Here is a 16,226-nt window from a genome sequence, read left to right on the forward strand (position 1 = left end):
CCGAGCCGAGCCGAGCCGGGCCGGGCCGGGCTGCGGCGCCGTCGGGGCCGCGCCGGGCGGGGCGGGGCGGGGCCGGGCGGGGCGGAGCGGGGCGGGATTGGCTCCTGCGGCCGCTGATTGACAGCGGCGGGCGAGCGCGCGGCGGGCGGCGCGGCGCTGATTGGCTGCCGCGGGCTCACAAACCCGCGGCGCGGCCGGAGCGCGGCCAGAGCGGGGCCGGGCCGGGGCCGGGGCCGGGGCCGGGGCCGGGGCCGGGGCCGGGCGGCGGGAGGAGGAGGGCGGGCGGGCGGCGGGGCTCTGTGGGGCTCTGGGGGCAGCGGGCGAGGGGAGCGGCTGGGGGCAGCGGCGGGGGTGCGAGGAGAGTCCCCAGGGGCGGCCGCCGGCAGCGGGCGCCCGGCGGGGAGCGGCGTGCGGTGCTGTCGGGGCCACCGTCGGCGGGTCGCCGCGATGGGCTGCGTGAGGGGGCCCGGCGGGGCCGCCCTGCGTGCCTTGGTGTCGGTGGCCGCCGGGCTGCTGGCCTGCGGCGTGGCCAGCGAGTACGACTATGTCAGCTACCAGTCAGACCTGGGCCCTTACCCCGGAGGGCGCTTTTACGCCAAACCCCACCAGTGTGTGGCCATCCCTGCCGACCTGCGTCTTTGCCACAGCGTGGGCTACGACAAGATGGTGCTGCCCAACCTGCTGGACCACGAGACCATGGCCGAGGTGAAGCACCAGGCGAGCAGCTGGGTGCCACTTCTCAACAAGAATTGCCATATGGGTACCCAGGTCTTCCTCTGCTCCCTCTTTGCCCCCGTCTGCCTGGATCGCCCGGTCTACCCCTGCCGCTGGCTCTGCGAGGCTGTGCGTGACTCCTGTGAGCCTGTCATGCAGTTCTTTGGCTTCTTCTGGCCAGAGATGCTCAAGTGTGACCAGTTTCCCCAGGATGACGTCTGCATTGCTATGACAGCTCCCAATGCCACCGAAGTCTCCAGGCCCAAAGGTAAGGCATGGCTCGTGCTGCAGCCTTGCTCCTGGCACTCCTCCCTGAGCTGACAGGGCAGGTGTTGGCCCAGGAGGGGCCACACGGGACTGAAGTGGTTCTCGTGGCAGGAGGAGGCTCACCTGAACTCTTGGCAGCAGCCCTCCTCCAGCCTCTGAGCACTCTCTCTGCCCTCCTGTTGCAAAGAAGGTAGGATGCCCTGCCAGCTCCTCATCCCTATCCCGAAGCCTTGGGACAGGCTGTTGGGAACATGGTGGGGTTGTGCCTGTTCTGATTCCTGCGCTGGGGCTGGGCTCCAGCCCTGATGGACCAAGGTGTGACCCTGCGTCCTCAGATACTGCACTGTCCTGGTTCTGCTCTGGAGCCAGACTCCTGCAGGGCTGCTCTGGGCAGTAGGAGGGTGTGTGGTCTCCACTGCAGAAAGTGCTGGCTGACTGGAGCCAACAGTGACAGCAGTCTTGGCAGGATCCTCCACGTCCAGTGCACTCCTAGGGCAAGAGGCTGGGCAGCTGGTGGCTGGGCGTGCAGTGGAGATCCAGCCCTGGCTTCGGGTGGGCTGTGGGCTAGAGAGGGAGCAAGGAACCTGCCCAAAAACAACTAGGGAAAGTGAACGCAGTTCGTGTTTGTTTCCATTGCATGCAGCACGTTTCTGTGGTGGCAGACTGGCTTGTTCAAGTTGCAGTGAGATTGGCTTGTTGCTGGAAACTTGAAAATAAATAAATATCCTGGTGTCACTGGTGTTTGCTATTGGAGCGCTGTGAAAGGCTGACCGGAGGAATGTTTGTAGAGAGAGATGCGAGAGGGCTGTAAGAGAGTGCAGTGCTTTTTGGGCAGCAGACCGTCATTAAAGGGAATTGTCACTCCTGATTCCACGGGAGCATAGTGCCGGCGCTCCGGAGAAGCACGGGCGGGGACGGGGCTGAATGGTTTCCGTGGCTTCTGTGCTGTGTCAGAGCTCGTCTGCCCTTTGCAGTTACCTGTACCTCTGCAGCTTTTGTACAAACAAAATCTGTATTGGTTCTTGACTGGGAGAAGTAACCCAGCCGAGGAGGACTGTGCAATGTCATCCTGCCCATCTTGAAAGGACTCATACTTCAGAGAGCCGTTCTGATACAGGGCAGGAGCGGAGTGCATCCTGCAGCAGAGGGGTGACACTGGGATGTCTCCAGGAGCTGTGCAGGGCGTGCGGAGGGCAGTGCACAGCAGTGGCACAGGGACTGTGGGATGGCAGCCACAGGGGGACACCCGAGCTCAGTACCCAGAGGAGCTGTACACAGGAGCCCGTGTCACAGCTCAGTGACATCCAGAGGCAGATAGAATGTGAAGTTTGTTCCAGTGCCAGGGGGGAACTGGGGGGCTGAGCTCTGGCTGATCTCCTTGTCATGGACCAGCCTCTCCCTACTCGGTGATGGCAGCACAGCCATACTGGCTTCCTTGTCGTGGCTTGCCGTTCCTCATGTGACTGCTGGAGAAACCTTGTTGTTTTCCAGGAATGCTCTAAATTAATATGTCTTATGTGAACCTGGACCCTTGGTCAAGACCGCAGCCATGTTCCATGTTGCAGGTACAAAGGTTGCTTTTATTTCCCCAGGGACCTGCAGCCAAGCATGCTCCTGGGACAGCTGGGTCTGAGCTGCCCCTTCCAGGGTCTGAAATAATCTGAGCTGTGTGCAGGTCATTCATTTTACAGGCATTAATGAGCCAAGACCTGGGAACAGTCTTGTAAATGAGCAGCATCTGACAGGTTTTCCACTGAGTAGTTTAACGACTTTCTCTTCACCTTTTGGACCTGTCTTGACGGCAGCAGTGGGGTGGGGCATTACTGCTTTCTTCTTGTGCCTCAAACAGTTTGGAGTGAAAAAAAGCAAACTCCAAGTTAATTGCAACCACTGGTGTGATGTGAACCAACACCACTGGATGTCCTGCATGCCACAGAGGCTTTATTAGTGGCCCATAAGGCACCCATTACTTTGGCTCTGGTGTTGCTACCTCCTGCAGATGTCAAGTCATGGTGATCTGCAGCTCAGTCCTTGTCCCTGTGCTGCCTGGGTACTTGTCTGCCTGGGTTCTGCTATGTGCACCCTGCCCATGGTTTGTCTGTGTTTTCTGTCAGCACCAACTCCTGGAGTCCCTTTGCTTTGGGCACAGGGGTGTTTCCTGTTGATTCAAAGAGGGTCAGAACCAAGCAGTGTTCCCCCTTTTCTCTTGGTACTAATAAGAACAAACCCTTTCAGTATTTTTCCCCATTAACACCTTGAAATTGGAATTTGTTTCTGCCTCTCAAAGAGCTGACCTGCTGAATTCCTTTCTCCTTAAGCACAGGCAGTAAAGCCTGCAGGCCCACAGGATGCATCAGGGGAGTTGCAGATTAATACAGCATTACACATTCCTTCTCTTGCCCCTGGAGTAAGCTGGCTCTACAGTCAAGCATTGGAAAATGGTCAGCGGGGAACAAGTGAGCTGGAGGCTGGCTGAGATTGTGCTTGGAGTCAGCTACAGCAGATGGGCCCCAGCCAATCTGCAGTGGGCCCCAAAGGTGGGCTGGAGATGTCTGCTGCAGTGCCTCAGGAGGGATGGGAGAGCTTGCAGTTTTGGGGTAGCTGTGACTCCACAGAACAGCAGTTTTCCTGGGGCACAGAGCTGTGCAGAAGCTGGCTGGACCCCCAGCATCTGTGTTCCTGAATGTAGTGTGATGTGGTGATCCACAGCAGAGGACAATATTTCTTCCCATTGACAGGGGACAATGTCTCCAGTAGTCCTGTTGTGCTGTGAAAGGGCTGCAGGAAGCAGGACTGGAGGATGGATTGATTTAGACTGGATATAAGGAGGAAGTTTTTTGCAGTGAGGGTTGTAAAACAGTGGCACAGATTATCTAGAAACATGGTGGATGCCCCATCCTTGGAAACATTCATGGTCAGGTTTGGTGGGACTCTGAGCAACCTGATCAAGGTTATTGATTAGGGCAGGGAGCTTGTGCATAAGTGAAGCTTCTGCCTGTAGAAGGGGCTACCCAGGGGCTGCCAGGTCCAGCCCACAGGATGGCTGTTGGCCCTAGTGCAGCAAGGCAGGGGTCTTGGCCACCTTGGGTGTATTACAGCCTGTTCAGGGGCTGCTGGAACATAACTAGGGCAAAGCCTGAATGTGCACCAGAGAACAATGAGTCTCATTTTCCATTTTTGTTTGCTTTTTTCTTCTATTTTAATTGGTTGCCTGGATAGCTTATAGAGTGGATGCAGCGGTGGCTTTTATGTTTGTCTGGCTGGTGTAGGCTTGGTCAGCCTCCTTATGTGCACTTCAGCTGCTGAGGCAGATTGAAGTGCTTGGCATGGCAGGTACCCTGCTTGTTCCTGACAGTGGTTCCCAGCACAGTGATGAACTCCTGTCTGTGCAGCAGATGGAGGGCTGGGTCTGTGCCACCTTCCTGTGAGTACCCTCTCTCCCTTGTTATGAGCACATTAAATGTGCAGCCTGGAAAGAAATATGCTGACTGTGGATGTCATCATATCTCCAAAGGCTGGCTTCTGCCTGTGTCACTCTGAGTGAGATGGTGACAGTGGCAGTTTCATACTGGGGTTCTGGAAGAAGAGGTTACCCAGGTGATGGACAGCTCTCAGAGGTACAGAGTGTGGGACTGTGGATGTGGCTGTTGGTGCTGTGAAGGCTGACTTGTGACTTGCACACAGGAGCAAGCAGAAGGCCGATTGCTCTGCATGTGTGATTAATAAAGTCATGGTGCATGTCCCCAGGAATTAGCATTTGGCACAGAAAAGATTTGGCGGTGGTGACAGGGAAAGAACAAGCCATGGAAAACAAATGTCTGGCCTGAATCCCCGTGGGGCATGTGTGGCTGAGGAGACACGACACTATGGTCGTGGCTGTGCCTCCCTCGCCAGCTGTGCTGGCTCTGCACCCGTTTCTGAGACACCTCTCTGCTTTTTCAGTCCAGCAATGCTGCGGGATTGCTGGCCAGGCTGAGGGCTGGAAGGCCATGAGTGCTCTGTTTACATGCAGGGACTGGCAGATGTTTTGCTGCAGAGCTGTCCCTGAGAATAACTCCCTTGTGTGGGAAGAGCCCTTCGTCTTGCTGGACCAGGAACAAGCAGCATCTCCCAGCTCAATAAATTCATCTGCCAGTAGCTCAAGTCTACATCTGTGCTCCTGGGTGGTCTGCTCCAACTGCAGATGAAGACCTGGAAACAGATTCTTATTCTCTGGGTGAAGTGAGATTTCCTCTCAGGATAGATCCCAGTGAAGTCCCCTGGGCTGGCATTTCCCAGGAGGCAGATGTCGGCCACTGCCAGCAGCTGAGAAACAGAGGTGGCTTTGCTCTGCTGGAGCCATGAGGCTGCCCTGGGCTCAAAACAAAAGAGAGGATGACCACTCTTGGTGGTGGCAGCATCCACAAGAGCTTTGCTGGTCCACCCCCAACCAGCGGGGCTCTGGGACAGGGCAGTAGTGAGGGTAGTGAGGGGCTTCCTGAGCACTGCCTGGGCAGTCTGTGGCATGGTCCCCAGGACTGAGGGGAGCACTCAACTAAACTGGGCTGTCCCAGTCCTGAAGCCCTTTGCCTGGCACCAGGGTAGCACCTTGGCACTTGAGCCATCTCTGGGCAGCATCCTCCTGCTGTGCTGGGGTTCCGGCATTGTGTGCCTGCCTTGGCATGCAGTGGGGAGGGAATGTCAGCAGGCTATGGGCCATGCTCCTTGGCAAGCATCTTCCCTCAGCTGAGTGCCTGGCCCTGAGAACGCCTTTCTTTGCCAGTGCTGTCCTTTTGCTCTTAGCAGCTGCCTGTGCCTGGCCTTGGGGCCACTGACAGTATTGGAGTGGGGCTGGCAGCAGGCTGCCTATGGCCCTGTAAGCCAGTGGATGGTTCCTTGCACCCAACAGTGTTGTCCCACACTTCTGGGAGCTGGGAGCTTGTGGCAGGGTGCATGGGCATGGATCCCGCTCGAGGGTGATCCAGGTCTGACAGCATGGGCAGTCTGTCTCTGCGGTACTACTTCTGCTGGCTTCTTGCCACCTCTCAACTGTCTTCACTTCTTTTCTCTTGCCAGGAACGACTGTGTGTCCCCCTTGTGACAATGAGATGAAGTCAGAGGCCATTGTGGAGCACCTGTGTGCCAGCGAGTTTGGTAAGAAGGAGCACTCTAGGCACGGGGAGGCTTCCCAGCTGGTCATGGGCAGCATGACTCCTGTGTGGCTAGATTGGAGCTGCCACAATTCCCTGCCAGTGGTGGTGCTGTGATCTGTCCCCAAGGCCAGGCACGTGTGCCTCTAGATGTCAGTGTGGGTATGCAGAGGTGGACTTTGTTAAAAAATGCAAAGCTGCTTGAAGGCTTTGTCCTAAATGAGTGAGAGAGTGAGACAATCAATAGTAAACTGAACCTCATTTAGAAAAAAATCTTATCACAAGGAAATGTATTAGCTTTCTCAGATCAAACCCAGAATTAACTGGTTTTGATATCCTTGCTTGTGCATGTAACTTTCCCGGAAGATTATTAAAGGCATATTGAACAAGGTGTGCATTCCTGGGGGATTAGCACTTGAATGTGCCCTGTACTGGAGCGTGCTTATGCAAACTCAAACATGCTCTGCATGCTGGTGTGTTACCCTTTTTGCTGGAAATGAATTCTCGACTGTCCTGCAGATTTGGTATGCCAGAAGTCTTAAGTTCAGTGCAGACTTTTTTCTAACAGGGAAAAGCATCAACAGGAACACCCATGTAATAGTTTTTCAGGAATGTGCATACTTCTGGCTTGGCTAGGGAATGGAAGCAGACATTCAGTGCTTGGCCTGGCTGGGGAGTGGGAGGTGCGAGTGCTCAGAGCTCTGCTCTGGGCAGGCCATGGGAGCTGAATCAGAGCTTCCCCTGCCTCATCACACATACAGGGAGAGATGGTGGGGAGGGAGAAACAGCCTCTGGGATCAGCACAACTGGTTTGGATGGGAGCTTCCTGCCTGGGCTTGCAGTGATGCAGAGGCATTGCCCAGTCCAGGGATTGAGGGGCCTTCATCCCAGAGAAGGAGCGAGAGGCATTGGCCAGTGGCAGCAGGGGATCCGGTGCTGGTGGGTCACTGCAATACCTGTCCCCGTGCCAGAGGTGTGCAAGGAGTGAGCCAAGGGGGTGGCCTGCTGGTAAGCGAGTGCTGGGAAGGGAAATACAAACTTAACTGCATGCTTGTCATCAGCTTCTGCTCTAAATATCCTCCCGTGCACTGGGACAGTTCTACAACAGGGAGCAGAGGCCAAACCAGAGGAATTCCCCGCCTCAGCAGAGCAGCTTGGGACAGTGACCTGCCCACAGTGTTAAGTTGTTACTGGGAAAGACGTGGTGACAGTGTCCAAAGGATGGAATTATTTCCTGGCAGAAGGGGTCTATCTGTAGCCAGCTGGGAAGCAGGAACATGGGGAAGGATGCAATGCAGGTCCCACCTGTGCCCTGTGAGGGAAGGCAATGTAGAGGTGAGAAGGACTCTCAGTGGAGGAGGCATCGGCTTCAGGAAGTTTTCCCAAAGCACAGTATATGGCCCTTGGATCTTTGTTTAGCCTTGAGGGGTTACTGTCATGGGGTGATTTCTCAAGGAAAGCTGTTTATCTGGCACTATTATAAACTCCTAAACCTTCAGACTGAGTTTTCTCATGCATGTCCACCAAGGTAAACACTGGCAGCTGACAGGCTACAGATCCTCATCAAAGCCAGACATGTACAATAAATGTTTAAACTATCATGTACTGCATGGGGCAGCTGTTGGTAGGTCTTGCACTGATTCCTGCTGTGTCATTATTGCAGGTTTTCTCTTACATCCCAGCAGCTTGGTACAGAAAAGAGGTGAGAGCCACTTTGCCCACCACAGATGTGTGGCTGTGCCAGGTAGGAAGTGGCTGTGCAGCAGCCCTGGGTGTCAGCCTAGAGTACAGTGCAGGAAAAGAGCTGCAGTGAGCTGTGAACACAAACTAAAGACAAAGCAGGGAAGGATGTTGGACAAGATGCTGGGGGTCAGAGGGAGACTGCCAGCTTCATGGTCCAGCAGAACTCTGGGTTCGCTTTTGAGCAAGGATGAATGTGGACTCTAGGATGCTGCTTTGAGGCAGCTTGGCTGTTCCTCTGAGAATAAGACAGCTCTGGGGTGGATGTCAGTGAGGGGTGCCAGAACCCTGGCTTGAGCACAGAGCAGCACAGGGGGCTGATCAGGTACTTGGGGGTAATTGCGGTGCAGATTTTAGTGTAGTGCTGGTGTGCTGAGGCAGTGATGGAAGCATGAGATCGGCCTCCAGTGCCCCCACAGCTGCCTCCCCCAGCTGCCCTGGGCTGCAGCCAGTGCTTGTTTCTTACTCCAGGAGTTCATTCCACGCTCTGTTTCTCTTAGTGATTTTATTTATTGTTTCTGCCCTTTCTCTGGGGTCTGAGGGGATCCTGCTGAACGGGCTCTGTGGCACTGGGGACTGCAGAACAATCAATACGTGCTGTTTATTTTTTCTCTGTGACTGACAGGTCCTTGCCTGCAGCCTTCTCCTGTTACAGCCCTAATGGGTCTTCTGGCAGGTTTCTTCCTTCTCAGTGATTTCTAAAGGAAGGAAAAATGAGGCTGAAGGAACAGTGAAGCTTTCCCTTCTCTCTCCCTTCCTTTTGCTGCACATGAGGTGCTGGAGCGGGGCCCGTGCCCATGCAGGCAGGAGAACAGCAGAGACAGGATCCTAGTCCTGTGCTGGAAAAGAGGGGTGGAGGTGATGGTGGGGAACACTAGTGGTGCATGGTAGTATCTTGTGAGCAGGGCACAGGGGCTTCTGCTCTCAGCTGGTGACTAGCCTGGTACAGTGCTGTCCTTGGAGAAGGTTGTGCTGGAACATGTGTGTGTCCCATGAAAGTAATTGGTAAGAAGGGCTTGTGGGTGGCATGTTGATCCTGCAGCCCCCTTAGGCTGCTGTGCCATGCAGAGTGGCAGGGGCCAGTGTTGCCACCAGTGCCACAGCTGATGCTGCAGCAGCTCCCACAGTGCAGCTGCTGGATTGGAAAGGTGGCACGTGCTCCTGCTGTGGATAACTCTCCTGGGGTCAGCTGAAGATTAAATCTATCTGAGCACATGTGTCCTGGGATCTCAGGGGCCATTCTGGCGCACTTGGTGCCGAGACAGATTTGGTGTGGCATGGGGCAGTGGAAAGGCCAAGGTTCCCAGTGAGGAAGCCGTTTGCTTTGGCAGCTCAGCTGGGTCCTGGAGCCAAGACTCAAAGCATCCCACTCAAGCCTTGTGCCTGCTGCAGCGGCATTCCCAGCGCTGGGCACCTGCAGCACCACGTCCCCCCACCAAATGCCATGTTCTAGGAAAGCCAGAAGTTGGAGGCTGCCTCCCACTGCGTGGTGGCGAGCTCTTAGAGTGGGATAAGCACTCGAATGAATGTATCCTTGGGCACCACTTTTCTGGTGTTCATGCCAAGGCTGTGTGTCTGGCCTGGGAATCTCACCTGGAATGTGGGTTGGAACTTAGGGAATGTGGAGCAATTGAGTGAACAAGAGGAATTTGGGGAGCCAGGTCACCGAAGAGGAATGAGGGCTGAGCAGAGATCATCATGCTTGTGTGACTGCTCAGCCTGCAGCCAAAGGCAGATGAAGCTTGGTGGTCTATGAGCCAGGCTGTGTTTACCTGGGCAGCACTGCAGGCTCTTGCTGCTTATGAGGACATTGCTGCTGGGAAGAACAAAGCCTGACACAAACTATTTGCACCCCTGGTCAGCCTCCTCCTTCATCCCCCTTGCCATCTTGGCTCTGTGTGCTGCTCTGCATGAGCAAGGTCTGGATGAGGTTTTGGTTTACATCTGGATTTATGGTTCCCCTGGGCAGCTCCCATGAACCTGCATTGCTGGCTCACAAACTGCTGTGTGCAGGGAAGGGAGTAGCTGCAAGCTCCCACAGCACAGGATTATCAGGCCTTTTTTGTCTTCCATGGTATATGATACCTGGAGTAGATCAGCACTTCCACTAGCTCCACTTTTCTTCCTCTAGCAAAAAGGATCCAATTTTGCAGTGATCTCAGCGAAGCAAACAAGCCATTTTGCAAAAGTCTCCTACTGTGATGTTGTGATGCTTTGCCATCCCTCCTGCCCTGGCCACCTCTGTGCTTAGTGCAAGGGCTCCAGTCAGCATGAGTAAAGGAAGTGAGGCTGACATTGAGGGGTGTTGCTGCTACTGCTGCCCAGTTGATGTCATGCAGCTTAGAGCTTCTTGAAAACTACTTACTTTGTTTTCCAGATCTATTGCAAACTGATATGGTTCAGCATCTTTAGCTCCTTAAAGCTGGAGTTTCTTTAGCTCCTGAATTTGGAAAACAGATGGAATGAGAATTTCTCTTAGGTTTCCAGTCCTAGATTAATTTCTTATACAATAGCAACGTAACATGACAGGACTCTTGGCAACCCTAAGGGATGTTTTTGGCACAGGGGCAGACAAACACCATTTCTCCTGTTACCGGGGTAGTGGCTGGGAGCACGAGGGTGATACTGTGTCTCTGCTGTCTGCTTGGGATTATCATCCTGCTGTCCTGCTGCCATCTGCATCTGGAACAGTGAGCCATGCTCCTGTCCAGGAAGCAGCACGTGTTCACTGCTGCATGTTCCAGCAGAGCAGGGCTTCAAGGAATGGTGCTGTGAGGACCCATCTCCCTGCCAGAGTCAGAGGTTCTTGTGGACTGCCTGCAAGTGCCCTGAGACTCTAATGAGGTGGGACAGCAGCCAACCAATCACCTCTCTGAGCACTAGTTATCTGCAGCTCTGAAGTAAACTCCCAAATGATGAAAATATGTTAGCAATTTTAGTCTATATGTGCTTTTCCCCAAAAATGAGGCAGAGCCAAATGGCATTGAAATGATGTTTTAATATACAACACATTTTCATCATTTTTCCCATGTATGCAAAATTCCTCTTCATGGTCATGGCAAAAAACCTTTTTCTTTATTTTTTAGGGTGGGGGTATTGCGATTAACTCAGGAAAATGCTGAACCCAAAGAGGGGAGAGTATTTTTCATGGAAGTTGTATCAGACCAACTCAGGGAAGGTGCAGACACATGACTGCATACCAGGATCTCCACAGCTCTGATGAAGGGACATACAGTGCTTGGAAACTTGTTTCACAGGCACCTGAGGGCTGGTGTGACTGCAAACAAATGCTTGAGAAGCCAAATTGACCTTTTAAATGATCCTTTCAAGAGTCTCTCCATGCCTCTAGAGCAGGGAAGCCACCTAATTTACTCAGTTAACATTTGTGCTTGGCAGCTGAACAAGTCCCCTCTCAGATGGAAAGTGCTGGGTGCTTTGCTGCAGGAAGGGGAACAAAGATGTCACTGCATTACCTTGGTGCTCTTCTGGGCATGGGGCAGCTCCACCTCAGGTGCAAGGGTATGAGTGTCATACATGAAGCAGGAGTATTCAGGAGCAGAGTAGGGAGGACAGGAATGCAGGAGTGGAGCAGGGCACTGTGTGTCTGCAGTGGGACAAGGCATTGCTGCTGTCCTGGGGCCACGGCACTGCTGCCCCCTCAGCCTCACTTAGCAGAGGCTTTGAGCCGGTGAAGGCTGCTTAGGAGTTCCGGTTTTCCCCTCTCCTGTCTTGTTTTGCAGCTCTTAAGATGACCATAAAGGAGGTGAAGAAGGAGAATGGGGACAAGATGATCATTCCACGGAAGAGGAAGGCATTGAAGCTGGGGCCCATACGGAAGAAGAACCTGAAGAAGCTAGTGCTGTTCCTAAAAAATGGGGCAGACTGTCCCTGCCATCAGCTGGACAACCTCAGCCACTACTTCCTCATCATGGGCCGCCAGGTGAAGACCCAGTACCTGTTGACAGCCATCTACAAGTGGGACAAGAAGAACAAAGAGTTCAAGAAGTTTATGAAGAAGATGAAATCACCCGACTGCCCGACGTTTCCGTCCATTTTCAAGTGATGTGGTGGCTGGCGGGAGAGCCGGCTGGGACCTGCGCAGCTGGGCAGGGCGGCTCGGCCTCGCTGCTCTGCAGCAGGGATGCTGGAGCCCAGCCCTCCTGCTCCTCCATCCTGCTCCTCAGAGTTCCCTCACTGATCTCAGCCCTCCCACATCCTTGGCCTAATCGCCTGGGCACGCGCTGCATGTGCTCCAAGCAGTCGCTGAGGTCACACTTGATTTACGTCTGCATTGTCTAAAGACCTGTTATTGTACAGATATGTGCAACCTTTGAAATAGCAGCTGTCAGGTAAAGAGGGCAAGCAGAGTGGTGTGAGTGATGTTAAGAGCTTGCATGCTTGCAGAAAGGGCCCTTATGACCACGTCACTCCTGTCTTCAAGGCTGCAGGATTGCCCTGAATTCCTGTATGAACCAGAGCTGGCTGATTAGACAGAGATCCTATCTTCATGATCAAAGTTAATAAATGAGTAGTGGAGAACCCATTACAACCTCTGATAAGAATTCCTAATAGCTAATTGTCCTCACTGTAAAAAATACCCCATTATAGTCTTAACCTGCTTAGTTTAAGCTTTAACCCTGATTCCTTGTGGTGCCTTGTTGGGCTGGAGCCCTCCCTTACCAGCATCTCCTGTAATGTCTCCCTGGGTGCCTGCCATGGCATCTGCTCTGCCAGCTGAGCCCCTTCTGCCCAGTGCTGTGCTGCACCCTTTGAGTCTCCGCACTGTGCCCAGTGTGTTGGTGCTCTGGCGTAAGGAGCAGGGGCAGAGGGGGCTCTCTGCCTCACCTGTGCCTTTGGCCTTGTGCAAGCCCCTGTCTCAGCAGTGTCCAGCTGAGATCCCCCACCTGCGTGTGGCAGTTTCTGTGCACAGGTGGTCTGAGCTGCTGGTGCCCAGACCTGTCATTCCATTTTAAGCCCGAGCAAAGGTTCAGTTGTTGGCCTGCCTGGGGCTTTGGCTGGGGGGAACTCATGGCCAGTTCCTCCAGCTTGTGTCACTTCCTCACTTTACCAGTGATGTTTTTATAGTTCCTCTAGGCTGCTGGCAAAGTACCAGAGTGCAGAAGGCCAAGGACTTTTCCCTGCAGAGCACTACAGGAGCACTACAGGGAATGTATCGTCTCTGCCTTCCCCTCTTCGCTGTGGGACCCATCAGTCTGGAGTTTTCTCTGTTCGATCTATGACAACTTGGCTCTCTATCATTATGTCTTTTTTACCCTAATTGAAATGTCATGTTTGTATGATTTCAAATAGTTTATGAAAGACGAAGAATATCTTACCCAAATGATTACATTTATTGACCAAGCTGAAATTCATTATTCTGTTAATTGGACTGGTTCTCTTTTTCATAGACCCGTGCCACTCCGTATTCATTATCCTTCCTCCTTCCATTTAGTATTCTCATCCATCACCAATACTCTAAGAGAATGAATATCTGATGTCTGAGATAATCCTGTTGTATCACAGTTAAGTGAAACAATGAATCCTCATTTTTGAGGTTTGAACCAAACCCCCTCAAAACTTCGAAATTAATTATTCCTTGGCTTGGGAGTGGTGCTTATTTCCCACATGGGGGCAGAGCCATGGACTTGGTTGTAGAATAATTAATTAACAAGCTAAGTACTCTGAGGAATGATGTTTCACAGCTAACAGAGAGATGGATTTAGGATATGAACTTTGTAGAGTCCCCTTAGGTTGCCTTAGACCACCATTTGTAGTAGTGTTGTTTCTTTATTGCAAAATTAATCATTGTAGATAATGTGCTTTATTAGTGAAGTAAAGAAATAAATAAACCATGGGCTTTAACATCACAGATTGATGAGGTGAAATGATGGAGAGGGCTGACAAATCCAGCCGTGTGGGGAATGGAGTCAGGACATGATGAGCTGAAAGTGTGGCTCTCTGTGAGTGCCCACAGTACCCCTAAAAGCCCCCTGGGATGGGGCAGGGACCCTCTGTCCCCGCTGCCTCACCTTCCTGAGCACAGCATGGCAGAGGGTTGGTTGGCTGTGGCAGAGAGAATGCTGCTGCTAAAATTGCCAAATTAATCCATTAAATATGATTCCCCCAACCTGCCTTTTTATAAAGATGCTGTTTCCCAACCCTTTTGGGGCTGCTGCAGCATGACTGGCTGTGTGTGTGCTGGGGGAGCCTGGCCTAGAGGTGTCAGTGTCCCAGGGCATTGCAACAGGCTGTCCAGGGTAGCGGTGGAGTCACCATCCCTAGAATGCTTCAAGAAATTACTAGATGTGGTACGTTGGTTTAGTTGATATGGTGGTGTTCAGCCAACAGTTGGACTCAATGATCTTTGAGGTTTTTTCCAACCTTATTGATTCCATGATTCAGTGATTGCATGCCCGCTGGCATGCAGCAGCTGTCGCAGGTTGCAGGGAGAGCAGGTGCCCTTCCTGGGAAGCTCCTGCTGCTTCAGCCAGCCCTGTCTGCAGCTTGCAGGTGGTTTTAATCAAAGTGATTTTTTTACCCACCGATGGGTGAGGAATTGCTGAGAATGTGCTGTAGCCCCAGCTGTGTCTTTAGTGCAGGGGAAGGTTTAAGAGTTTGGGGTAAGCAACAAGTTCTTTCTGCAATGCGCTTGGCCTGAGACATTGGCTGCAACGGTGTTGTCACCACAAGACCAGGTAAGGTCAGTGCTGTGGAGCTGCTGCTTGGGGTCTGCTTTTCCCAGCTCAGAGCTGGTCCTGGGACTGTTGCTGACTTGGGGCAGTTCAGGGCCTGGGCTGAATCTGGCTCTGCATTTCACTGCTGGTTCATTTGTGGTCATTAAAAAAGTGAGAGCAGTCAGTTTGAAGAGATGCAGGAAGCTAGGCAGTGTGTTTGCTGAAAATTTACAGAATCAATTCCTTTACTGGCTTCTTGTAACTGGCAACTCCTGATTTTTTGGTCATGTAAAAAGTGAGACTCGCAGTCAAACTGCTGCATGTGGGTGCCTTTGTTGTCTTTAGAGTTCCTATACTGCTCTCCAACAAGAAAAGCTAACTAAGACCTGAAGTGGGCTAAGTGAAAACTATGGGGAAAGTACCCAAGATCCTGGATTGTGCCTGTGTGGAGTCACGTGGAGCAAACAGATGTTTACTGAAATGAGAAAGTACAAAAGTCTCCTTAAATCAGGCACAATGTGTCTGGCGTAGTGTTCCCAGAACAGAGATGGGTGTGTGCAGTTCACGGATACACTTTACATTTTAGAATGTCAGATGCTGATTGTTATAATGAGTTCTGGTTTAAGTTACAAGCATGTGTATAAGTGCTCAGTCATACTTTGTGCTGGGAGACACCCTCCATTTTGCCCTGGTGAGGGCTGTGGGGTGATGTGCCACCTCTGTGACACTTGGGCTTGCTACAGCTGGGGCTTGTCTGAAGTATGAACCTTAAATCCTAAAATAAAATATGATCCTTTTGTGACTCAGTTTATCCTCCCAGCCATGTTTATCTTTTTTGCTCCAGCATTCTTTCTGTTGAGTTTCACCTGTCTGGCCTCCAGTTTGTAGTTCAGTTACAAACTAAATAACAGTTTTCTTTCATGCTATACAAAAATGCATCTTCCATCCCTCGGTTGATTTCTTAATATTGCTGGCAGTCTGTGTTCTGCTTTGACCTCTGCTGGGAAGAACAGCTAAGCAGCTGTGGGGGATTTGCTCTGGAGGAGAGAGGACACCAGCCTGGTGTGTTTGATGTGGAACTCTGAATGCTGTGCAGGATAAGGGGGTGATGCACCGGAGCTGTGCCAGGCTGAAGCTGGCTCATCACTGGCTCACAGCCAGCAGGTCGGGGCATCAGCTAAACATCTGCCATCTGGAGCTGGGTCCTGCTTTATTCAGCTGTTCCATAAACAGGCAACCCAGGTGTGCAGTACCTGAGTAAGAATGGAAGTAACAAGCTCCTCCCTTTACGGGCAGATGGAGCTGCCTTGACTGTGCTCACCACTCTGTGCGGGGGCCAGGGGAAGCAGGGGATGGACTCCTGAGCTCCCTGCGGCTGCAGATGGGCCCAGCAGTGAGGGACTGCTGGGTGAGCATGCAACGTCTCGGCTGAAACATTCTCTAAAGCCACAGCAAAACTCTCCTTTCCCTGCCCCAACACTGGTAACCTTGCAGAGAAAATGCTTCATTGTGTTTCAGAGGCTGCTCCTGCTTTCTCACTGCATCATGCTGGATGACCCTTAAAAAGGACACACATACACACATAATTAAAGCCACCCTCTGCCCCAAGGCCAGAGCTGTGTTTGGAAACCGCTGTTCCCTGGCGCAGAGGCTTTTATTTCCATCCCAGCCAGGCTCTGCATGCCGCAGTGGCACCACCAAG

General features: G+C 52.6%; 1 protein-coding gene across 1 annotated transcript; it reads left to right on the forward strand.

Annotated features, from left to right (window-relative positions):
• The first annotated feature begins 311 nt into the window (after positions 1 to 311).
• On the forward strand, positions 312 to 15,330 carry SFRP1 (secreted frizzled related protein 1). The gene is made up of 3 exons (XM_002194603.6): positions 312 to 982; positions 6,037 to 6,114; positions 11,591 to 15,330. Exons 1-3 carry the CDS (start codon positions 448 to 450, stop codon positions 11,911 to 11,913), a joined length of 936 nt encoding a protein of 311 aa, XP_002194639.2. The 5' UTR covers positions 312 to 447; the 3' UTR covers positions 11,914 to 15,330.
• Positions 15,331 to 16,226: the final 896 nt, after the last annotated feature.

Source organism: Taeniopygia guttata, chromosome 22 (assembly GCF_048771995.1).
Source record: "Taeniopygia guttata chromosome 22, bTaeGut7.mat, whole genome shotgun sequence".
NCBI classification, from domain to species: domain Eukaryota; kingdom Metazoa; phylum Chordata; class Aves; order Passeriformes; family Estrildidae; genus Taeniopygia; species Taeniopygia guttata.